Source organism: Mesocricetus auratus, unplaced genomic scaffold, assembly GCF_017639785.1.
Source record: "Mesocricetus auratus isolate SY011 unplaced genomic scaffold, BCM_Maur_2.0 Super-Scaffold_6730, whole genome shotgun sequence".
NCBI lineage: Eukaryota > Metazoa > Chordata > Mammalia > Rodentia > Cricetidae > Mesocricetus > Mesocricetus auratus.
This window is the reverse complement of record NW_024429184.1, coordinates 41,050,464-41,075,867: the sequence shown is the minus strand read 5'-3', so window position 1 is coordinate 41,075,867 and position 25,404 is coordinate 41,050,464. Positions and strand designations below refer to the sequence as shown.

Here is a 25,404-nt window from a genome sequence, read left to right as displayed (position 1 = left end):
CTCGGGGTCGCGGGGCACGCGCGATGCGGGTGTCATGGCGACCTCCATGCTTGGTTCCATCCGCGGCCCAAGTCCTTTGGGTTTGCCCGGGCTGTTCCGTCGTCGGCCGCCTCGGGATGTGTGGGAGCGTGCGCGGCGGCTCCCGGGACCCTCGGCAGTCCGCCGCAGCGTGGCGGCGACCAGCGGGCCCGGCATCCCGGGTTCCGACCATTACTGCCTGGAGCTGCTGAGGTGAGCGGTGGCGCTGCGCCCTCCGGGTCCTGCGCTCTGCTGGGCTCCCTGCGGGTGCCCGTTCACGTGGCCGTGGGATCCTGGCAGGATTCGTCCTCTGCTCAACCCCCCACCCGGCTGACCCCTAATTTTAAGGGACCTTGCAATTTTGCGTGCTGAGCACTTTTTATTCATAGGCAGCTAGCGACTTTAACACCGGCAAGCGATTTTGGGTGTGTGCGCTGCACCATTAAACGTGCTTCACAGAGGCTGCGGATTTAGCCCCGTTTATGGGGTGCTTGCCTAGCGTGCACGAGGGTTAGTTAGATCAGCAGCGTCTCCCAAAACCTGGCACACACGCCTGTGACTCATCTTCTTAGGAGATAGATAGAGGCTGGAGCGGAGGTGGGGGTGTGTGGGGTGGGGATATGGGGATGGGGGTGATCAAGGTCATCTTTGACCGCACGTCAGCCTCATGAAACTGTACTAAAAATTGTTTACAAGCATAAAGTCCAAGCAACTAACTTAATGGTCCTTCAAATTGCGACTTCCATCAAGTGTTGTAAGAATTAGAGCATTTAGGAGCTGGAGAGATGGGTCAGCTGTTAAGAGCACAGGCTGATTTGGAGGACCTGGGTTCGATTCCCAGCACCCACATGGCAGCTCACGACTGCCTGTAAGTCCAGTTCCAGAAGAGCCAACCCCCTCTGGCCTTCCTAGGCACTAGGTAGGCATGTGATGCATATACATAAAATATATAAACTAAATAATAAGTTTAACAATTAGAGCATTTAGATCAATGCCTGGCACAGAGTTATCTTATTTAATAGATGATCACACTTCATGTCAGATCAAGGGAACAAGGAATTTGCCCGAGATTAACTAGAACAGTCTCATGACTTGTGTTTTGTCCCCGTGGTGTCAGGAAAGACATCTGGGAGTTCCTCCACAGACATATGTGGGGCTGTGGGGTAGGTTGGGCCTCCCCCCCTCCCGTCAACGTTTGTGTTAACAACACCCACCCTCGCCACACCTTCGAGATTCCTTTCCTTGCTAACAGTGGTATCTTACAGGGTTTGTTTTGAGACAGGGTCTTTTTTTATTTTTTATTTATCTTTTTTTAAAAAGTTTTTTGAGGCAGGGTTTCTCTGTTTAACAGTTCTGGCTATTCTGGAATTCACTCTATAGACCAGGCTGGTCTCCATCTCACAGAGATCCACCTGTCTCTGCCTCCAGAGTTCTGGGATTAAAGGCGTGTGCTACCACCGCTGGGCAGAGACATGGTTGGGTTTGTAGACAAGCTAGGTTGGCCTGGATGTCACAGAGATCTGCCTGTCTCTTCCTTCCAAGGGCCAGGACTAAAGGCCTGTGCCAGCAGTGTTTTGTTTGTTGGTCTTTGTTTTTAAAGATGTGTTTTGCCTGAATGTATTTATGTATGCACCTTGTGCGTGCCTGGTGCCCCAGGTCAGAAGAGGACATCAGACCCTCCGGGACAGTTGTGATGCTGGGTACCAAACCAGGGCCCTCAGAAGAGCAACCTGTGCTCTTAACTGCTGAGCCATCCTCTGTCCCCAGCATCTGATTTTAAATGCCTAGTTTCCGGGGCCTCTAAACCAGTGGCTCTCACTCTTCCTAACGCTGGGACCCCTTAATACAGTGCCCATGTTGTGTTGACCCGGAACCCTAAAATTACTTTTATTGCTACTTCATAACTGCAGTTTTACTATTGTTAAGGATCATAATGGAAATATCTGTGTTTTCCATTGGTCTTAGGTAACCCCTGTAAAAGGGTCATTCAACCCCAAGAGGTAATGAGTAACCCTCAGGTTGAGAACCACGGGCTAAGTTGTAAATAAAAATAAAACATAGATTTCCTTTTTAACATATTTGGGATGAGAGGCAGCCTCCCAAGTGCTGGGATTAAAAGCTTTTTTTTTTTTTTTGGTTGTTGTTTGTTTTTTTAAATAATTGTAGAAAGTTATATAATTTAAGAACAAGGCCTACTGTGACCCGAAGCTTGTTTTCGGTTGTTTTTTGTCAGTATTTTGTGTGTAGCTTAGGGTGAAGACTAACTACTCGTCTTTCTTTTGCTCTGTGTTGTAGGAAGCGGGATTATGAAAGCTACTTGTGTTCCCTGCTGTTCCCTGCAGGGTGCCGAAGCTCTGTTTCTGCACTGAGGGCCTTCAATGTGGAACTGGCTCAGGCTGGTATTAAAATATTCTGACAAGTTGCTTGTGGGATATGCTTGATACTGTACAATCAAGACAGAGTAATTCATGTTAGATGTACTTTAAGTTTCTGTTAATGTTTTTTTTTTCCTACTACTTAGGCTTAGTTCAGTACTGAAAAATAAAACCAGCTGGTGAATTGAATGTTTCTGGAAATGATTCTGGATTTTCAAGTTTTTCTGAGGATATTACAGATTTGCAATTAGCATTGTCTTTTAATCTAACTAATGAGAATCATGCTGCTTTCTCTTAACAGTTGCATACTTTGTGTGTATATAGAGAATTGGAAAGGTTGAAATTGAATATGAAGTTGGATGAACAGTATTTTGGCAGAACTACATGGTAGAGTCCAGAGAGTCTAGCAGACCATGGCTGGTTTCTCTCAGAATTACAGGGGAGACGAGAGCCTTTTTCCTCAAGCGGACAGAACGCTTAAAGTGTGCGGAAGGGGAGGGCGTCAGGAGATGCTTTTGGTCTTCTCAGGACGGCGAGTGGGGAGGTCAGATGCTGGCAATAAGGACAAGGAGGTGTGGGGTCTTAGAGAAAGTGGCACAGGTACGCACGTTATTAACCCCATGAGCGAGCTTAATTCATGTACAGAACAGGTTATTGCCACGACTAGTGCCAAGGAGTGTGTGTGTGCACCTCCTGGTAGCTCACCTTTCCCCTGCAGCCTTGGCTACCATCCTCTGTCCCAGTGAGCCTGTCCTTGTCCTCAGCTAAACTTCCTCCTCCCTGGAAAGTTTAGATGCCACCAGCAACTCCCCAGGGACACTAAGGCATCTGCACCATACAATTACTCTGTTTTTGCTTGTTTGTTTTGAGATAGGATCTCACTATATATCCCTGGCTTTCTTGTAGACCAGGCTGTCCTGCCTCCCAAGTTCTGGGAATAAAGATGTACGCCATGCCACGCTCCATGCAATCGCTCGTACATATAGGGGTGTGAGAGTAGGAAAATCTTCCTTGGTTTATCTTTTTTTTTTTTTTTCGAGACAGGGTTTCTCTGGCTTTGGAGGCTGTTCTGGAACTAGCTCTTGTAGACCAGGCTGGTCTTGAACTCACAGAGATCCGCCTGTCTCTGCCTCCCAAGTGCTGGAATTAAAGGCATGCGCCAACCCCCCTCCGGCTCCTTGGTTTATCATTTTAAAGAAAGGTTTTTAAAAAATGTTATGTGTGAGTGTTTTGCCAGCATGTATGTATGTATGTATGTATGTATGTATGTATGTATGTATGCTGCATATGTGCCTGGTGCCCATGGAGGCCAGAAGTTTGTGGCGGGTCCCCTTGAACTGGAGTTTCAGATGGTTGTGAGCCACCACCAAGTGCCCTCAACTGCTGAGCCATCTCTCCAGCCCTGTTGAGTCATCAGTTTTGAGGGGAAAATGTGGTGGTTATCCTCATACAATTGATGTTGGATAACTGAAGTTAGTCACTAAAGAAAAAAATCAAGTTGCAGATTTGGGATCCACAGTACCGAGCAGTTCAGAGCTGATGCTCAGAGCTGGTGTTCAGAGCTGATGCTCAGAGCTGGTGTTCAGAGCTGATGTTCAGAGCTGATGCTCAGAGCTGATGCTCAGAGCTGATGCTCAGAGCTGATGCTCAGAGCTGATGTTCAGAGCTATGGGTGAAGCTCCTGCAGCTGGCTGCGCTTTCCCTGTCCCTCACAAAAAGTGTTTTTGACCATGGGAGCGAAGAATACTCACACTTAATATATGCCAAGAGTCAAAGCAATCCAAATGCTGCAGTGGTTCTCAAAAAGCAGATTTGGGGACACAGAGTGACAGTGGAAGAGGCCTGTTGCTGAAGAAAAGGGCTTGTTGCTTTGATTTCTTTGAGACTGCTTGCATATAACCCAGGTTGGCTTTGAACTTGCTGTGTAGCTGAGGATGCCTTGATCCTCTTGCTCCGTCTGCCATGTGTTGGCTTACGGGTTAGTGCTACTACCCCAGCTCAAGAAGAAACCATTGTTTTATTATTTAATGTGTATAAGTGTTTTCCTATTTTCGTGTCTATGTACCATGTGTTCAGCTGGTGCCTGTGCAAGCCAGAGAAGGTATTGGATCTCCTGGAACTGAAGTTATAGACAGCTGGGAGCCACCATGTGGTTGCTGGGAATTGAACCCAAGGCCTTGGGAAGAGCAGCCAGTGCCCAGTGCTCTTAACTGCTGAGCCATCTCTCCAGCCCCGCCCCAAGAAACAACTTTTTTTTTTTAGACAGGACTTCTCTGTGTTACAGTCCTGACTGTCCTGGAACTCGTTTTTGTAGACCAGGCTGGCTTTGAACTCACAGAGGCCTGTCTCTGCCTCCCAAGTGCATCGGGGGCTGGAGAGATGACTCAGTGGTTGAAAACACTAGCTGGTCTTCCAAACATCCTGAGTTCAATTTCCAGCAACCACATGATGGCTCACAACCATCTGTGATGAGACCTGGTGCCCTCTTCTGGCGTGCAGAGGTGTGTGCAGCCAGAACACTATATACATAGTAAATAAACTTTAAAAAACAACTCTTAAAGCAGTGAAATGGCTCTGCAGAGTAGAAGTACTTACCCCACAAACCTTGCAACCTGAGTTTGACCCCCAGAACCTACATACCAGAGAGCTGACTCACCAAGTTGTCCTCTGATCTCCATTGATTTATATACAGTTAATTTAAACAAGGTCTCATTCTGTAGTCCAGGCTGGCCTGGAGTTTACTACATAGCCCAGGCTGTCCTCGAGCTCTTGGCCCTTGTTTTACCTCCCGAATCCTGGGGTTATAGGCATGAGTCACCACATCTGGCTTATATATTATGTTAATAAAAGAGATTAATTAGTACCATCAAGGGGAATGTTCATTATAAGTTTTTTTTATGAGTTTATTTATTTATTTTTTAAATTTTATTTTCCAGTTTAAATTTAGATAAGAATCAAGGTTGCTTCACAAGTCAGTTCCAGGTCCCTCTCCCATTCCCGCCCTTCCTCCCGTGGCCCCCCCCCGTTATCCCCTCATTTCTCCAGGGAGGGTGAGGCCCTCCATGGGGGTGTCCATAGTGTGTCATTTCATATAGGGCAGGGCCTAGACCCTTTCCCAAGAGTTCAGGGTGAGAGTGCACCTCACATTGTTCTCATTATAAGTTTTACAGTTTGTGTTGGCTCTGAAAAATGTAGTCATGTATTATCCACCATAGTAATGGTATAGGAGAGTTTGGTTAGCTCAGAAATCCCTCATAATACTTGGTTTTCAGACAATAAGTTGTCTTCATTTGTTGTTTCTGTTGTGGGGTTTTAACCTAAGACTTTCATACATAGACAAGCACTCTACCAGTGAACTACGTCTCCAGCCTAGAGTTTCTAAACTCTGTTTACAGGTTAAGGACTCGGTCTCTGAGAAAACAATTGGACAGATGCGAATGCAGTTCTGGAAAAAAGCTGTGGAAGATATGTACTGTGACAACCCACCACACCAGCCTGTGGCCATCGAACTCTGGAAGGTAAATATGCATACTGACAGGCGCGTGTATACACTTCTGTTAATATACAAGAGCTGTATTTGAGCCTACTTGCTGGTGAATGTAATTCCGATAGCAGTAACGGTAGTGGAATCTGTCCTGAGCAGTCCTGGGCTCCTTTAGTGTTCTGAGCTTCGTGTTGGGTACTTGCCTTGCTGCGGCAAAATCTCCTTTAGGAAGGAGAGGTTTATTTGGTCTACAGTTCCAAGGGTACAGTCCATCATGGTGGGGACGTGTAGCTTCAGGAATGGGAGAGTCGCTCACGTTGCATCCAGTCGGGAAGCAGGGGGCAATAAATGTGTATAAATACTTGTGTTCAGCTTGCTGCCCACTTTAAGCATTACTTTATTGAGAGAACGAGAGAGACAGAGACAGAGAGACACAGAGAGAGACAGAGAGAGAGAGAGAGAGAGAGAGAGAGAGAGAGAGAGAGAGAGAGAGAGAGAGAGAGAGCACAAGACAGAGCCATGGAGTACGTGTGAGGGTCAGAGTTCAACCTGTGGGGACTCAGCCCTGTTCTTCTACCAGGTGGGTTCTGGGGATTGAACTCAGGCTCCAGCTTGAGGCAAGTACCTTTACCTGCTGAGTCATCTCAGTGGCCCTCAACCTCCGTCTTTTCATTCAGTCTTCCACCCTAGCCCATGGAGTACTATTGCTCACATTTACAATGGGTCTTTCCACTTCAGTTAACCTAATGTAGATAACTGCTCAGTTACTGTGTGTGTGTGTGTGTGTGTGTGTGCGCGCGCGCGTGCAGGGTACCTTCCTCTATTGCTCTACACCTTATTTTTTGAGTTCAAGTGTCTCATTGAATCTAGAACTGACCATTTAGCCAGACTGGCTGACCAGCAAGTCTCCAAGATCTTCCTGTATCTACACACATACACACACACACACACACACACACACACACACACACACACACACACACCCCTACCCCTTAGTTGGGATTATAGAAGTGTGTCACCATGCCTTGCTTACATGGGGGCTGGGGATCCACACTCAGGCTGTCCCCCTATCGTAGAAGTACTTTACACATTCACCTACCCTGCCAGCTCCTATTTCTTTGGGGAGTGTGTATGTGCATGGGTGTGTCCAGAAGACGGTCTTGAGTCTCATTCTGCAGGCACAGCCATTTTGTTGTTGTTGTTGTTTGTTTGTTTGAGACAGGATTTCTCGCTATACCTGGAGCTGACTAAGCAAGTTCATGAGTGGCCAGTGGGCCACAGGATCTCAGCTGCCATTACAAGCATGTGGCCCCATTCCTAGCTTTTCCAGTGGGTTCTGGGTGGGGACTCAGGTCCTTATGCTTGGGTATAAGCACTCTACTGATTAGGCTATGTCACCAGACCCTATGTTTCTTTTTTAAATGGAATTAAACGTAACTTAGTTATATTTAATTTATTATTCTGTATATGTGTGGTGGGGGCAGGTGGGAGGGATAGGGAGAGAGGAAGAGGACAGGTATTGGAATGCTACAGAACACACATGGTGGTCCAACAGAGGACAAGTCAGCCGTCCTCATCCACTGCCAGATTCCATGCAGTGAATTCGGGTAGTCAGACTTGCTCAGCAGGAGTGTTTACCTCCGGAGGCGTCTTGCTGGCCCTGGCTTTTTTTGTTTTTTGTTTTTCTTTAAGTGGAAAACGAATATTGCCTGTATATTATAAACTACTTATGTTTTCTACACAACTAAATCTTTTCCTCCTTATGTATTTTATTGTCAGAGTATTTTATTGTCACAGCAACAGAAAGCAAGCTAGAACAAGCCCTGAGCTGTATCCCCAGCCTTGTTTAATCATTTACAAGTGTTCTATCTTCCTCTCTTGTGTTCTCCACATTTATTCTGTCTCTCCCTTTCCCTCCCTCTTACTATGTGCATACACACGTGTGTGTTTGTGTATATGTGTGTATATATATTCACACAATTCTTCCTAACTCACTTGAGTATGTTATGTCATTTCCATAATGTAATACACCAAGTATTTTGGGATTTTCCGATAATGGGGGTATTTTCCTGCCGAGTGTAAGAGTGCTAACCCTAATCCTAATGCCTGGGAGGCCGAGGCAGTAGGCCTGGAAGTCACAGCCTAGGATTCGGGACAAGACCCGTCTCAAAAGAAAGCATGTACCCCCTCTGTACCCCAAAAGGATTAGAGACAAGTCTCTCCTATAGCTAGAACAGCTTGAAAATTCAACTAATTTACTCCTACCACCCCATCCCATGTTTCTCTCTATAGTCAGGATGGTTTGGAATTCACCATGTAATCCCAGGCTGGCCTAGAACTTGTAGCAATCCTCCTGCCTCAGCATCTCAAGTGCTGAAATTACAGGTGTGCCTCATCATGCCCCAAGTGACATAGTCTTTTTGTTTCTTGTGGTACTGAAGACTGAAGTTAGGACTTCTCACGTACTAGGCACGAACTCTACCATAGACTTACAGCCTGCCCCCCACCCCCACCATGTACTCCCCAGCTCCATGCCCCCTTCTCATGCCTGCCACCGACATTTCTTTTTCTTTCCTTTTCCCCCCCCCCAAAACAGGATTTTTCTGCGTAGCCCTGGATGTCCTGGAACTCACTCTGTAAACCAGGCTGAACTCAAACTCAGATCTGCCTGCCTCTGCCTCCCAAGTGCAGAGGTTAAAGGTGCACGCCACCACCATCCAGCCATTTTCTTAAGAAATATAGTCAGTCAACCTTTTTTTTTCCTCTCTAGACATTCATTTTGAATTTGTCTTAATATTTTTTCATTAAGTATAGGTTATGAATTCTTGGTGGAGTGCTTAATAGAAAATGTATCCTCACGGTATCACTTCTGGAGAGACACTTGTCCACCCTGTCACCGCCACTTATTTATTTATTTGTTTTTTGTTTATTTATTTATTTATTTGGGCCTTGCTCTATAGCTCAGACTCAAACTTACAATGATCCTCCTTTCCTGGGCTTCCCAAGTACTGGGATTACAAATGTGTGGAACCACGCCCTGTTCTCAGGGCTTTTAGGTGCTCTTCGTTTAGGGGAAGTGGTTATTTTTGCTAATGAGACTCTGCTCTGAGAGAAAGACTGAATGTACATAAGCACCGAAGTCAGGTGAGGCAGCAGCAGCTCACTACTGAGTTCTTGATTTTATTTAAAAGTAATCGGGCATATGAGGGGGTTTAGAGGAAGGGAAGGGAGAAATAAAACAAAAAAAAATGGAGGCACCTAGCCGGGCGGTGGTGGCGCACACCTTTAATACCAGCACTTGGGAGGCAGAGGCAGGGGGATCTCTGTGAGTTCGAGGCCGGGCTGGACCGATAGCCTCCGAAACAATACAGAGAAACCCTGTCTCATAAAAACCAAAAAAAAAAAAAAAATTGGAGGCGCCTAACATTGAAAAAGAAGAAAAAGGAAGAGCATAGACTCATTAGATGTGTACCAGTACGGAGGGGGGGGGGGGGGGGAAAGCCATACGGAGTCCCTCTACTTGGAAACGGCCTGACACGATTTCCTGGATCATTGCTTTTCTCCTGGTGTCTTGTCAGCCAAGCTGCCTATCTGATAAGTTGTAACAAGTGTTCTCCTACCTAACTTTGCATTGTATAGTGTATTTTGTTCATATCTAGAGAAGTCATTTCTAGTACCTTCTGAAAATTTACAATACTTTTGTTTTTTTTAGGCTGTCAAGAGACACAATCTAACTAAAAGATGGCTTTTGAGAATCGTTGATGAAAGAGTAAGTTGGGATTGCCCAAGTCTTAAGTGTTTTCCCTTCTTGACCTTTAGGTTAATTATTTGTAGAGGAAACATTTTTGTTTGCGTGTTAATTTTTTGGAGGAAGGAAACTTAGAGAACAAAGGTATTTTATCTGTAGTCCATCCTTATGTCCATACCTGTCACCCCACCCCCTACGGCCATCAGGTAGAGACTGGCACCCAAACAGAAGGCCAGCACCTTGGCGCGTGTGTACACGCGAGTGCGTGTGTTCGAAGGTATGTAATCACAGGCATAGGTCACATGCCAAGATAGCTGGTCTTGTTTCATGTATATTCTAACTCTCTTCATCAACTCCACTGGATGTTTTAAAGAAGCAAACTAGGGGTTGACTAGAGTTGCATCATTTAATCAGTAAATGCATATGTATCTTAAAAAAAAAAAAAGACTTTCTGGACTGGGGAGGTGTCTCAGTGGTAAAGCTTTGTAATGCTAGGTTTAATCCCTAGCAATACAAAATTTAAGTCAGTGGATAAGAAAGCAGATAGAAGAAAGCTTTGAAGAACATAACTACATGTGATCACCATACCTTAAAAATGACTCATTTCTTGACACCACCAACTGCCTTTGGTAAGGCAGTACACACATCTGCCCTGCTGCTTAGATGTGTCCAAGAAGTAAAGACAATGAAGTCCCATGGATGGGGATCATTGTTAACTGCTCAGTGCTAAATTCTCCCATCCAAGTACTAACCAGGCCCGACCCTGCTTAGCTTCCGAGATCAGACGAGATCGGGCGCGTTCAGGGTGGTATGGCCGTAGACGCTCAGTGCTAAATTCTGACCCAGCCCAGCAGCTACTGCTCTGGGCCTGGCGTCCTCATTGTCAGAACAATGTACATTTACTTTATTTACTTACTCTTTAATTTTTTTTTTCAGACAGGGTCTCATATAGCCCAGGCTGGCCTTGAACTTACTTGTGCAGGATGACCTTGAACTTCTGACCCTCTTGCTTGTAGTGATTACATGTCTGTGCCACTGAGCCTAGTTTTCATGCTGTGCTGGGTTTATGGATGTTACCCACCGGACTACATCCCTGGCCCTTAAGTTGTTATTACTGTTTTTATTTAAAAGATTTCAGCAAGGACATTCTTATTTCAGGCAAAAAAAAAAAAAGTAGCATTTTTCATTGTAGAGTAATAATTGAGCATCTTGTGTTGTATCTGGCTTCAGGAGAAGAATCTGGATGACAAAGCGTATCGCAGTATCCAGGAGCTGGAGAACTACGCTGAGAACACGCAGAGCTCTCTTCTGTACTTGACGCTAGAGGTGTTGGGTAAGGCGCTCTTCTCCTCCGTGCCTCAGACTGCACTTATGGTTTCCTTGTGTTGTCCATGAAGTGACAGTTTTTCCCCTTGGGACAGGTTCACTGCACAGTCCTCCTGCCTCAGTTTCCCTAAGGGCTTTAATTACAAGTATGCACTGTCATGCCTAGCTACAACTTAAATTCATTTATTTTTGAGACAGAGTCTCAAAATGTATCTCTGGCTAGCCTGGAACTCAGTAATGCAAACCAAGTAATCCTTGACCTCATTGAAATCCCCCTGCACTGCCTCGTGAGTGCTGGGATTAAAGGTATGCTCCACCAGCCAACTTTTGTTTTTAATAGGAAGAAAGAACATCTCTATTACCTGTGTGAGGTGATATCTTGCTTGTACAAATAAAGCTTGTCTGAAGATGAGAACTAGCTAACCATAGAGGTCGGGAGGTCTGTACAGACAGGCAGGAAGTGACATGCCTGGGCGGAGAGAGGATATAAGCAGGAAGAAACAGGAACTTGCTCTCTTCTGCTGGGAAGCTAATGAGGTAAAGGTGGCTTTGGCTTGCTCCTTCTCTCTGATCTCTCAGTATTTTCCTCTATATCTGACTCCGGGTTTTTATTACTTAGGCCAATTAATAACTCCATTTCCACCTGTGCATTTATATTCCTTTCTGAGTACAGACTCTCGCTGATGTGAGAGTTGTAGGTTAATGATCTGGTGTGCCTCTTCCTGTGGCACCTCCTGTGACTTGGAGGGGCTGGCCTTCAGTTCTTCCCTGTCCCATGAAATCTGACTAAATTCTCCATGTGTTCTTGGTGTGCTAAAGTTGGAGAGTTAACGAGTGTGCGTGTGGATACCTGCTAGCAGGAAGACTGTGCGTGTGGATACCTGCTAGCAGGAAGACTGTGCGTGTGGATACCTGCTAGCAGGAAGATGGTTGGCTCACCCTGGCACCCACTTTCCCTCACACATCCTGTTTCCCAGATGTTGAACAGGACAGATACCTTTTCTGGGTTCAGATGACGTCACATGCCATTTCTCTCGATTACTGTGCTTCAAGGACAATAGAGCAGCCCCTTTTGGTGTCTGTCATTCTAGGTGTGAAGGATCTTCACGCAGACCATGCTGCCAGCCACATTGGAAAGGCACAAGGCATTGTCACATGCTTGAGAGCCACACCCTATCATAGTAGCAGGAGAAAAGTGTTTCTGCCCATGGATGTCTGTGTGCAGGTGAGGCTGTAGCCTGCTAATGATTCTCTGGGACAGCAGGACGGAGTTGCTCTTTAGTTTATTCCCTTGCTGTTTGAAACATGTGCGAACATCACTTCCTGTTTTTACCCTGCTTACTGTGATAGTCAAGCATGAGGTTTCTGGAGGTGCTATGATAAGTCCTAGACAGCCTGCACCTCCTTGCCAGTGACTAACTCCCTTCGAGTAGTTACAGTAACCTCACCTGGGTCTGTTTGCTATTCCCTTTTATTGATGGGAATAATTTTTGTTTTGGGACAAGTTCTCTGGTAGCTCGGGCTGAACTTGAACTTTTGAACCTTTAAGTAGCTGAGGATGGCATTGAATTTCTGACCCTCCTGTCTCTACATCTCCAGTACTGAGATTACAGGTGTTGGCCACCTCACCCCACTGAAACATGTGTTTTCAAATGTTTCTGCGAGGCTGGAGAGATGGCTCAGTGGTTAAAAATGTTTACCAGAACTTTTGAGTTTTGATTGAGGTTCTTTATTGTCTGCCCTTTTAAACTTAAAAAAACATTTTTTATTTGTCTGCATGTATATACGAATGTGTATATCCACAGGGAATGCCTGTGATGGCCAGAGAGTCTCAGATCCTCTGGAGCAGGAAGTTCTGAGCCAACAGATACGGGAACTGAGACTGGAGGCTGGGCCCTCGGCAAGAGCAAGTGCTCTTAACCATCTCTCGGCCCTTCTTTTAACCTTTTTGTATTTTGTTATGCTTTCTCCCTCTCTCCATGCATCACACACGCTGTAGTAGTTGGGGTTTGCTAGAGAAACAGAACTAGTAGAATGAATATGTACCCTGAGTTTATGACAGTGGCTGCCTGCCCACTGGAGAAGCTGAGAACCTGATCAATCCCCATGGCTGGGTGCCTCAGCAATCCCAGCCTGACATTGAAGATCTGGGGGATTTCTGGACAGCTGTAGGTCTTTAGTGCACATCTGAAGGTCAGAGAAGCTGGACTCCAATGTCACTGAAGGGCAGCAGTGGCAGCAGCATGGCAGATGTACTCACCAGCAAGGAGCAAAGGTAGCAGGCAAAAACAGCATTGCTTTTCATTCAGACATCCTTATATCTGCCCATCTGGGAGAACGTCTTCCCCCTTAGTTAATCCTTCCAGGGAATACTGTCACAGACCCACCTGCATGCATGTCTCTTAGTTGATTATACAGCCAATCAAGCTGGTAAGGAAGATTGACCATTACAAACTTATACACACACAGTTTAAGAATTAGCAGTTATCCTATATGTATGCTGTCTGTCTCTGCCTATTTTCTTAAGCAATATTGATTTTAAGTGTGCTTATAGATTTCTAAAATTATGTTTTCTTCATAGCATGGTGTTTCACAAGAGGCCTTTCTACGGAGGAACCGGGATAAAAATGTGAGAGATGTGATATATGACATTGCCAGCCAGGCACACTTGCACCTAAAGCATGTAAGTAGCTCCTTTGCCCAGCTATCTGGGGTGTTGTCATCACTAGACAGGACTGTTTCCATGGCATGCTATGTGTCTATGTATGGTGGTTTGAGTAGGCTTTATACCAGGCTTTCTATTGGGCACCAGCCAGCTCCCAGATCATGACACGGTAATTACTAGTTAGGAATGCTCAGCCTTAGCTTAGGCTAATTTCTCGCTTGCTCTTTTTTCTTTTTTTTTTTTCTTTTTTAGTTATTTTTTTATATTTTATTTATTTATTATACAGTCTTCTGCCTGCATGCCAGCAGAAGGCACCAGATCTCATTCAAGGTGGTTGTGAGCCACCATGTGGCTGCCGGGAATTGAACTCAGGACCTCTGGAAGAACAGTCAGTGCTCTTAACCGCTGAGCCATCTCTCAAGCCTCTCGCTTGCTCTTACAACTGTGTTTTCTCTTCATCTATGTTTTTGCCTCAGGGCTCTTTACCCCCTCCCTCCCCCCCCCCACCCTCTGTCTCTCTGCCTGGCTTCTGACCTGGGTGTATCCCTCTCTTTCTCCTTCATTCTCTTCTCCTACTCATTCTCTCTGCCTGCCAGCCCCACCTGTCTCTCCTGCCTAGCTATTCAGCTTTTTTTTTTTTTTTTTTTTTTTTTGGTTTTTCGAGACAGTGTTTCTCTGTATTGTCTTGGAAGCTGTCCTGGAACTCGCTTTGTAGGCCAGGCTGGCCTGGAACTCACAGAGATCCACCTGCCTCTGCCTCCCAAGTGCTGGGATTAAAGGCGTGCGCTGCCAATGTCTGGCGCTATTCAGCTTTTTATTAAGCCAATAAATACCTTATTAATCAGACCCCTTAGGTGGGCAAGGTGAAACAGATGCAACTCATTTACTCAGTTAATGTTCTGAAGCATAAACAAATGTGACACACTTTTACACAGTTAAATATTATACAGCAAGGGCTGCAGAGATGGCTCAGAGGTTAAGAGCGCTGCCTGCTCTTCCAGAGGTCCTGAGTTCAATTCCTAGCAACCACATGGTGGCTCACAACCATCTGTAATGCGTCCTGGTGCCCTTTTCTGGCCTGGGCAGAACAGTATACAGGCACTATTAGGAGGTGTGCCTTGTTGGAGGAAGTATGTCAGTGTGGAGACAGGCTTTGAGTTCTTACAAGCTGAGGTCTGGCCAGTGGGACACAGACTCCTGCTGCCTGCAGGTCAACACCTAGGACTCTCAGCTCCTTCTCCAGCACCAGTCTGCCTGCATGCCACCATGTCCTCCTTTCCTGTATAAGAGTTGCTGTGGCCATGGTGTCTCTTCACAGCAATAAAACCCTAACTAAGAGACTGTGGATTTATATATACATGATAGCATTTCTGTGGCATGCTATTGATTCTGACCTTGGCAGTCTCTGTCCCACTGCTGATTGGATTCCTAGGGTTTATCCCAGGGGCTGTTGGAAACATTTCCTATTCACTGCCCTCAGCTGGTGAACACACCCTTTGTGAGTGAGAAATGGCTCACTGGTTGAGAGCAGATTTTTTTTTTTACTACAGGACCTGAGTTCAATTCCCGGCACCCACACTAGATGGCTTAGAATCACCTGTAACTCCAGCTTGGGGGCAGGGGAGATCTGATGCCTCTAGCCTCCATGGGCACCTGCTCTCATGAGCACATAGACACACAAATATACACATAGTTTTTAGGGGGAAAAAAGGTTGGCAGGTGAATTAGTGAATTGTCACATCTGGCCCACATAGCTTGGTGGTCCTCACTGGAGCTTCTGAGGAATGAAGAAATGACAGACTCTGAAGGAACAGCAGGGACACATACAGAAAAGCTAGGACCAGCTGGTCTGTGCTCACTCTGAGGGCAATTACTACTCACCTGGAAACCAGTGTTTAGCATAGGAGCACCAGGAGGAAGGCTTAGCTGGTATCAGTGGAAGGTTCTATAGGACAGTGGTCTGAGGCCATAAACTTCCACATGTTATGTCAACATTCACACAGACCAGTAGAAGGCTTTGCCATTGCCATGGGTCTGAGGTGGTGGTGGTGGCGGTGCTTGACACGGCTGTGCTTTCCACAGTTTGATTTACTTAGGAGAAGGAGAAGGTGTTTCTAGAGAGATGCATGTGTGTGTGTATATGCCCACGCCCACAATGAAACTTGTAACTGACTGACAGGATGGTGAGGAGAGCGAGTCAGAGGCTACATAGTGAGTTCACCCGTGGGCCACACCAGCGCCAGTCAGAGGTGTGCTAGTCTTCATCCTGGCTGTAGTCGGATTTGAGGGCAGTGGCATTTAGGAAGATGGGCTGCTGGAGAATGCAGGGTTGTGTCTTGGGAAGGTCAGAATTGGAGTCACCACGTGAGAGGTTACTGTCAAAGCTTGAGTCTGGATGCTATTGCTCCAGGAGAGTGTGTCTCTATGACAGACAGAGCCTTGCAGACACATCCATTCATCGGGAGAAGGAAGCAGGGCCATTAGGAAGACGACTAAGGGCGGACAGGGGAGCTGGGGGTCTGCATCTGAGAGCATACAAGAAAGGAGGATCACATGCCCCTGCCACAGAGAGAACGGTAACCATGGTCCAGAAAACCGTGGGTGATCCCGGAGCCTAAAGCCGTAGTGTGCAGTCAGGAGGCAGAGGCAGGGTGTAAGAGGCCATACGGACGAAGACCTAGAAACAAGGCAAGGTCTGGCCAGTGCAGGTTGATGGCATCGGCCTGAGTGGAACAGGTGTCCACAGCCCAGAAAGGTCAGCTTGACTTGAGACTAGGGGTTAACTACAGAGGTGTTTGAGTTCAGGAAGAATAGCCGATACCTGATCAAGGTGAAGTAATGATGTAACAACATGAACTCATCAGAGGTGGGAGACCACCTGACATGGCATCTGCACTAGATCTAAACGGGGCCAAGCCAGGAGGTGCTAGCACAGGGCTGAGGGTCAAGTGAGTGTGAGCTGTCAGGGACCGGAAATCTCCAGCACCCCTGAAAGGAAGAGGCTTTTGTACACCGAGCTGGTTTTGCTACGTCTGTGTGCTTTGCTGGCAGCAGGGTGAGCTGTGTTCGTGCTTTTGTGGTATCTGAACTGTGCAGCTGCTGTGTGCTCACCCTCAGAGGGAGACTTCAGACGCATTCCAACCAGTTTTTCCTCTTCCTTTAAGGCGAGGTCCTTCCACAGAAGCGTTCCTGCGAGAGCACTTCCTGCTTTTCTTCAGACGGTGAGTGCTTCAGCCGAGAAGCCTGGGTACCATGACTACGACCAGTTCTTAGGTTTCGTCCAGTCCCCACTGAACTTCTTTTGGCTGGTTTACTGCCTCCTGTGGCTTGATAAGACTGCGATGTCACATCTGTACTGCTGGGTTGTCACTGACATAGGCTCTGCAGCCAGGATACATTGTGTTTACTCTGCCCTCTTTTTAACCGTGGGACCTTAATTTCTATAACCCCTCGATTTACTCATCAGTGAAAGGGAATGATAGAAGACACCACCTAATGGGTGTGTCTCCATGGTGACCTGAAACACAGTAGTGCCAGCCACGGGTTGTTGCTGAGCTGGCTACATCAGAGTAACCTGGAAGGAAGGTAGTTTCCCGGCGGGGGTGGGGTGGGGGGTAGAGTGGGGTGGAATGGGGTGGGGGGGTGTAGTTTCCTGAGCTCAGATTCCCCGGTGCAGGCTGGTGACATGACTCAGGTGTACAGGTGCTTCTTTCCTTTTCTTCTTTTATTTTTTCTCTTTTGGTTATTCAGATAGGGGGTCTCTCTCTGTAGCTTTGGTTGTCCTGGAACTCTGTAGACCAGGCTGTCTGAGATCCGCCTGCCTCTGCCTCCTGAGTGCTGGAATTAAAGGCGTGCGCCACCATCCCTGGGCTAGAGGTGCTTCTTATACAGGCTATCAACCTGAGTTCGACCCCAGAAGGCACACAGAGGTAGAAGAGACTGCTCCTCACCGTTCTCAGGTGTGGGGCCAGGGAGGGGTTTGTGGGGTAAGTTTAAGGACCTGATCTGGGACCCATGGTGGAAGAAGAGAACGAACCTTCTGACTTACACATACATCATACACAATAAAAAATAAAGTCTAGAGTAAAGACTGGCAGCCTTATTAGTCCTTGTTTGACACCCACCCGGGTTGGTGCTGCAGAACTCCAGGGGGCGCTGTGGGTACTGTCTGAGGAGGGCTGGGGCCTCTTAGAATCATGGAGTGCAAATTAATCATCTTTTGGTGTTTAATGGAGGGGCTGTGAGGGTGGGCATGTGGCTCAGTTGGTAGAGCGGCCCATTGCCTGACTGGCTAAATCAGCACTTCATGGACTGGGTGTGGTCCTGCACACTTGTAAGTAAGCCAGGGCCATCCTTGGTACCCAGTTCAAGGCCTGCCTGGGCTACATGAGACTTTGTTTTAGAAAAAAAGCATCAGACAACCAAAATTAAAGAATACTGTGTATTTACCATCTTTCTCTATCCTGTGAACACTGCCAAGTTTTATGTGACTGGTGAAGAGCAGGCTGACTTTTACAGGAACCTGTGGTTATTCTCTTTGCCTGAAAATCTTGTTATCTAGCAAGAACAAAGAGACTCATTAAACTTTTAAAAAAAATAGTTTTTTAAGGCTGGGTATTGGTGGCTCCTCCAGTGCCTAGACCCTGAGCAAAACATACATACCAAAGAGGCCCAATGTTGTAGTACTGGTTTTACTGTGTTATCCCCTCTTACTAGTTAAAGTTTCTGGGGAAATAGATGTCTTCCTTTATTTTCTCTCTCTCTTTGAAAATTCTCCTTGGGGCTAGAGTGATGGTTCAGTGGTTAAGAGCACACACTGCTCTTCTAGAAGACTTGGGTTCAGGTCCAACACCCAAGTCCAGCAGCTCAGAACTGCCTGTGACTCCTTTGGTCAGATATGGTGGTACATAGCTGTCATGGTTTGATTAAAAATGGCCTCCATAGCCCTGTAGGGAGTGGCAGTATTAGGAGGTGTGGCCTTGTTGGAGTAGGTGTGGGATTTTTGGAGATGTGTCACTAAGGGGTGGGCTTAAGGTCTCAGAAGCTCCATTCAGGCCAGTGTGTCATGGTCACTTCTTGCTGCCTGTAGATCAAGATGTAGAACTCTCAACTGCCTCTCCAGCACCATGTCCGCCTGCATGCTGCCATGCTTCCCATCATGATGATAATGGACTGACCCTCTGAACTATAAGCCAGTCCCAATTAAATGTCTTCCTTTATAAGAGTTGCTGTGGTCATTGTGTCTCTTCACTGCAATAAAACCCTAACTAAGACAATAGCTTTAATTCCAGAACTCACGGGGCAGAGGCAGGAGATCTATGAGTTCAAGGCTGGTCTGGTCTATATAATGAGTTCTAGGCTGACTAAGACTACATAAAGAGACACTATCTTGGGGGAAAGGAAATTTTTCTCATTATGTAATATCAGCTCAGGAAACTAAAGTAGGTTTAGTATGTGTACTTTCCCTTTTTCTTTGAAACGAAGTCTTACTTTGGAGCCCAGGCTGGTGTTGAAGTCTTACTTTGGAGCCCGGGCTGGTGTTGTTCCCACCCCACTCTCCTCAGTGCCCTCTGATCATAGGAGGGAGCTGTCACATCCGATTCTTTTTGGGTTTTTTTGTTTTGTTTTGTTTTGAGATAGGGTCTAACTTTTTAGCCCAGGGTGGCCTTGATTTTATCAAGTAGCACAGGCTGACCTCACAGAGCAATTCACATGGTTCAGTTTTCTGAGTATTAGGATTGCAGGTGTGACCTCCATGTGACTATACTTTTTCTCTAGTTTGTTTGGGAAACTTGATCACTTTATGATCTAGTGACCACTGCTCTCTTTTTCCAGGTTACTCTAGAGGACTATTTGAAGAAAATCCAGCGAGTGGATTTTGACATATTCCATCCGTCTTTACAGCAGAAGAATACACTACTTCCGTTATCTTTGTATATTCAATCATGGAGAAAAAGATACTAAATAATTTCATGTACTGACATTGGATAATTTTTAGTGTATTGCTTTAAAAATGTGTTTTGAGTTCTTGTTTAGAAACCATAAACACTAACTGTGTGTGTGTGTGTGTGTGTGTCTCCTGTCTTTGTCAATTTATGTGTAGGTACCCACAGAGGCCAGAGGGTGTCAGATCCCTGGGAGCTGGATTTACCTGATGTGGATATGGGGACATCTGTAAGCTCCTAAAATCTGAGCCAGCTCCCCAGCCTCCAGAGCCAACTTTTTACTTAAGGATTAAAGGAATTGTTGTTCGGATTCAAGTAGCTCATAGAGCAGCTGCAGAGTTTCAGTGAGGCTGGGTGCTGGGACCCTGCTAAGATCCTACCATCCTACCCTCCCCATATGGGGCTGCTGTGCCATCACTGGGAAGTTGGGATCCCAGGAGGAGCCAGGTGAGAGGGAAAGTCAGCCCTTCCCTCTGTCTCACCCTGGGACCCAAAGGGGAAAGTGTTTAGATTCACACTGTATAACATGCTGTTAGCCAAGGCTCAGATGTTCCCTATAGCTGCAAAATGCATTCATTTAGGCAGTGGTTCTCAACCTGTGGGTCATGACCCCTTTGGCAAATCTGTCTCCAAAAGTATTTACATAACGATTCATAACAGTTGCAAAATTATAGTTATGAAATAACAACAAGAACAATTTTATGGTTGGGGTCTCCACATGATACACTGTTTTAAAGAGTCGAAGCATTAGGAAGGTTGATTTAGGGCATGAAAAATGTACTAAAAGTCTGAGTAGTAGCCTTGTGTTGAGGCTATGTAACCCTAACGCTAGGCTTTCTAACTAAACCTGAGTTTAAGATTAAGCATCCAACTGGGTGTTGGTGGCATATATCTTTAATCCCAGCACTCGGGAAGCAGAGGCAGGCAGATGTCTGTGACTTCGAGGCCAGCCTGGTCTACAAAGCAAGTTCCAGGACAGGCTCCTGGAAGTTAGAGAAACTCCCGAAAAACAAAACAAAAGAGTAAGCAGCGATCCACAGCCTGCCACCCAGGTGGGTGCTGTCATAGGCCCGCAGGTGCCTTGTGCACTGGGCAGAAATGGTGGAGAAATGGGAGAGAGGTGGACCAGTTCAGGTGCTGTGGAGAGGCAGGACAGAAGTGAAGGCTGTGAGGTGTGGGCTGAGGTAGGTGGCCTGCTTGCCACCAGGTCCTGGCTGCTGCCAACGGCCATGTCTGAACCTGTAGACCTACCACAGCCAGGTCTATGTTAACATCTGTGGCCCATGTTGCCACCAGAGACCACACAAAAGCCTGGGGTCTGGGCCACAACCTGTGGCCTTGTTGGTATCTGAGGGCTATGTCACCTCTGGACTGGGTGGTCTATGCTGCTACTTGGGGCCCTGGTGTCTTACAGGCCCGAGTTACTGATGAGGACCATGTCTGAGTCCGTGACCCTACTTAGCAGCCAGGGTCTGAGACAATGTCTGTGGTTTTCTGTTGCAACTGAAGGCTGTGTGCTTTTCTGGGTCTGACTAGCCATCTGGGACCGTGTTGGTGCCCCGAGGGCCATACTGCAGCTGGTGCTGTACAGATCTGAGTGACACTACTTACTACCCAGTGCCATGGTGACATCCAGGCCCGGGCTGCAGTCAAGGGCCATGGTCTTATTGTAGCCGGGGTCTATGTTGAAGTTAGTGACCCATGATGTCCCCACTTGGAAACTTGGGTTCTAGGATGCAACCTGTGGCTTTGTTGGAGTCTGGGGGCCATGCTGCAGCTGGCCATACAGATCTGGGTGACCTGTGCTGCCATTCAGGGCCATGGTATTGTCCAGGCCTCGACTGCTGCACAAGGCTGTCTGGGTCCAAGGCCCTATAGCAGCAGGGTCTCTGTTGTTGTCCATCAAGAGTGCCCAAGATCAGGTCAACCACTTAAGTCCATGTTGGTGTCCGAGAGCCATGCTGCAGCTGGGGCCATATCTTTCAGAGTGGCCTGCGCTGCTACCCAATGCCATGGTGATGTCTGGGCCAGAGCTGCAGCTGACGGGTCCATGGTCCTGCTGCAGCTGGGATCTGTGTCACCTCAGGGGACTGCTGGCCCTGTCTCTTGCTGGACTCTGCAGCAATAGAGCTGGTTCCAAGCCTCATGGGAGAGCTGCCCCACCACAGCCAAGGGAGAACCGACCCTGATGGCATGTGTGGAGGGGAGCTGGCTTCCCCCCCCTTCGCCTGAGGTGGGTGGCCCCAGTGGCCCGGACTGACCAGCTCTGCTACCCAGGCCCACAGCTGGGCCTGACTTCGGCCCACCCTAACATCTGCCCCATCTAGGATCTGCTGGAGCTCGAGGTTGAAGGGACTGGTCTCCGTGACTCAGGGCAGCTGGGGTTATCCCAGAGGAGTTCCGGTGAGGATCCAGTGGTGATGGTGTACCAGGAGACCAATGGATCTTTGCAATGAATATTTGTTAGTAAAGCTGATTTAATTTGTCACATTTGCTGTGTGACACACTGCTCCAGTGTCACCAGGACAAATGGAGAGGTGTTGGAGAGGCAGGAAAGCTGGAAAATTGAAGAGGGTTTTTTTGTTTTGTTTTTGTTTGCTTGCTTTGTTTTGACTTAAAAAATTTCTTTTTGTAGGCACTTCAGGGTGAGGGGAGGATATGGGAGGACTGGGAGGTGATTGGAATTAGGGTACATGATGTGAAATTCACAACAAAAAATCAAAAGAAATTATGTTAAAGGAAAGAGAGCAGCCGCTCATCACAGTTGGAACCTTACTAGCTTCAGCTCTGGTTGCTCTGGAAGCTTTGCCTTTCTTGTTAAGCCCAGCTAACTGAAGCCACAGCATCAGTGATTCAGCAGAGCCATGATCATGAATGAAATCGTGCTGGCAGAAGCCTGTGTTAGTATAAATTATACTAGCAGTATTGCGTTGAACAGCCATCAAGGGGCAATGCACTTTGTTTGCTGTTTGCTTGTTTTAGACTTGGCTGGCCTGAACTTGCTAGGTAGACCAGCTGGTCTTGAACTTCTAGAGATGTGCCTACCTCTGCCTCCGAAGTGCTGGGATTAAAGATGTATACCACAAAACCCAGCATGGTATGTGCATTTTTTAAAAGTATTATTCACTAGGCTTCCACGTGATAAGCATGGATATATATGATGTATGTTTATATGCATCTGTGTAATTCTCATTTGATCTTAAAAGCTGAAATGAGTCTTTTGGTAATTATTAATTGCTTGTTTATTTTTGCTGTTGTTTTGAGACAGGGTTTCACTTTGTTGCTCGGGAACTCTATAATATAGACCAAGCTGGCCTAGAACTTAACTTGCCTCTACCTCCAGAGTTCTAGGTTAGAGCAGCTGAAGTTTAAGTTATAAAATACTTACTGGTCACAGAGATTAAAAGTATTTACATGGCTGCTAGCTAGCAGATTTGGAATATGAGTGAGACAGAATCCTGTGACCAGGATTGTGGCAGGTCCTTTTTCCTGCCTTTTCAGGGCTCTTATTGCCCCCCAACTTGGCAGGTGAGTCAAGTCTTTGTTTTTTTCTCTGAATTGCTGTCTGCTTCAATTGTGAGTTAGCAGTGGCTTAAAACAACACTTTTTTTTTTTTCCAAATAAAATCCAAACAGAAGTTGGCAAGGGCAAGACTACATTGTTTGCCTCATCTTGGCTTCCCCAGTGCCTAGAACACCTCCTGACTGACAGCGGTCGGAGGAGAGATTGTACGCTGGGCTGGAATGAGTGTCCAGCGTGCTTGTGTCAGAGGCATCGGGTTGATACTGGAAGAATAGCTGCCCCTCAGAGGCGGGCACAGAGCCAGGACACAGCCCTTTGATTCTGAAGGAGGCTGGGGTGAGGAGTACCTGAGTCTTTGTTACCACTGTGGCCAGTCTTCCAAGTGAAGTTTGGCAGCAGCCCACTGCTAAACATCTTGGTTCCTGCCTAAGGCTCTTAAAAGGAGAAGCTGAGACACTCAGCTCTGAGACACTCAGCTGGAGTGTTGCCAGGCCCTCGGTGGCTCAGCAAACCCTTGAACACGTTCTGAGGTGCTCTTTTTCTTTTTAAAATTTATTTATTTTTACCTCCCAACCAAGTCTCCTCTCCCTCTTCTCCACCTACTCCCTCCCCCTCCCTTCCCCTGCCCCCCTCACTCACCCTTTCTGTGAATATGCTGAGACATTCTTAATTTCATGTTTACAGATTTGATGAACTGGAGTTCCCTCAGGGTTAAAATGTGGGCATCATTTACAGTATTGTTAAATTCCTGGCATAAAGAACTTTCTTAATCCTACAGAAGGGAGGGAGGGAGAAGATGGAAACAGGAGGACCAGAGTCACCCTCAAGTGAGTTTGAGATCAGTCTGGCCTAGATGAGATTCTGTCTCAAAAATCCAAAACCAAAAGTAAGTAAAGGTGAGCCAACTTTTATAGGAAAGCTTATGAATAGAAATGTCCACATCTTCTGTCCCAGTGAAATAGTTTGAACTGAGGTCAGAGAATTGGGAGTTTGTTTTGCCCATTTCAGCAAATCTCCAGGTGTCCTTGGTTTTGAACTGTTTTAGTTAGTACAAATTTCATTTCTCTAAAGACACTAGCCCAGTTGATGACTTGACGATTCAGAGCTGTAGACACTGCAGTTATTAAAACAACAACAGTACTTGCCTGGCAGGAGCTACCATGATCACGAAAGTGGTTCTCCCAGGATGAGGCTTATCTATTGCACTCCGGGTGTGCTGACCCTGGGATTTGCCCAAATGTGGGAAACTCAACTGCATAATCTGTGGTAGTGGGCACTGGTTTCACACGCTCCCCTGCTTAAAACAATAAATAGTAAAAAATGAAACAAGGCATTAGCCTACTGTTGTTTCCATAACAAGACTTAGCAAGAGCTGCACATTGAACTGGGATGGGAAATTGGAATGGGTCAGAAGAAGGGCAGACTGCCCATTTTTACCTGCTTTTTCTTCTGGTGAAAATGACTGTGTAATGAAAGCTATTTCTTAAAAAGTTAGGATCCTGGGGCTGGAGAGATGGCTGCTCTCTCAGGGGACCTGTAATCAATTCCTAGCCCCTCATGGCTTGCAGCCACCCAGGACTAGCCACTGGAGTACTGGTGGCCTCTTCTGACCTGAGGGCACCAGACACTGTGGTGTGCATGCATACATGCAGGCAAAGCAGTCATACACACAAAATGGAGACAATAAGTTCTTTAAAGGGTCCCTTTAAGTAGTAAAGATGGTGGTAGGTATTATTGCAGGATAATAGACAGGGAAACATGAACTTTCATGTGTACATTAAAATAATTACTACTTAAAATAATTTATTCAGGGGCTAGAGAGATGACTTGGCAGTTGAGAGCACTAAGTTCAATTCCCAATAATCACACCATCTATAACAGCATCTGATGCCCTATTCTGTCATGAAGGCATCCATGAAAATAGAGCACTCATGCATAAATAAATAAATCTTTAAATAAATATTGTATTCAGTGCCAGCAAGATGCTCCTCTGGTAAATGTGCTTGCAGTTCAAGTCTAACCACTGGGCTCAATCTCAGGGGCCATGATAGAAGGAGAGATGACTCCTCTAAGTTGTCCTCTCACCTCCACACACATGCCATCCCACACAGGCACACACATATGTATGCATATGTACCATATACAGTCAACAGCAAACATCTTGGTGGCAGTGGCCTGTTGGGAAATGGTTACTGTGCTGAGACTGGTGAAGGACGACCTGGAAGTGTGTCCACAAGTGACTGTTGAGGGGAGCATACAGTATTTGAGAAACTGGATTGTGGGAGAAAGCTAGACACAAGGGGGGGAAGAAGGAGACATTG

The 25,404-nt window shown here is 46.5% G+C and overlaps 1 protein-coding gene and 1 non-coding gene across 3 annotated transcripts; both read left to right on the top strand.

The window, feature by feature from the left end:
- Positions 1-19,597, top strand: Ndufaf6 (NADH:ubiquinone oxidoreductase complex assembly factor 6). 2 transcript variants are annotated; one of them, XM_040740896.1, is made up of 9 exons: positions 1-231; positions 2,314-2,413; positions 5,789-5,911; positions 9,590-9,646; positions 10,856-10,958; positions 12,043-12,176; positions 13,533-13,634; positions 16,781-16,837; positions 19,452-19,597. In XM_040740896.1, the coding sequence occupies exons 1-9, from the start codon at positions 35-37 to the stop codon at positions 19,578-19,580; spliced, it is 1,002 nt and encodes a 333-aa protein (XP_040596830.1). In that variant the 5' UTR covers positions 1-34; the 3' UTR covers positions 19,581-19,597. The 2 variants fall into 2 exon arrangements, with proteins under 2 accessions (XP_040596830.1, XP_040596836.1); XM_040740902.1 differs by having other exon boundaries at positions 3-231; positions 2,314-2,417.
- Positions 19,598-24,220: 4,623 nt separating this feature from the next.
- On the top strand, positions 24,221-24,380 carry LOC121139071. Its single transcript, XR_005875923.1, has one exon. It is a non-coding gene; the product is annotated as a U1 spliceosomal RNA (small nuclear RNA).
- Positions 24,381-25,404: the final 1,024 nt, after the last annotated feature.

Excerpts from the sequence above, each read along its gene's own strand:
- Ndufaf6 (XM_040740896.1), top strand. The coding sequence starts at position 35 with ATGGCGACCTCCATGCTTGGTTCCATCCGCGGCCCAAGTCCTTTGGGT. Across the intron at positions 9,647-10,855 it reads TGAGAATCGTTGATGAAAGA|GAGAAGAATCTGGATGACAA; the intron begins GTAAGTTGGGAT and ends ATCTGGCTTCAG. Across the intron at positions 10,959-12,042 it reads CTTGACGCTAGAGGTGTTGG|GTGTGAAGGATCTTCACGCA; the intron begins GTAAGGCGCTCT and ends CTGTCATTCTAG.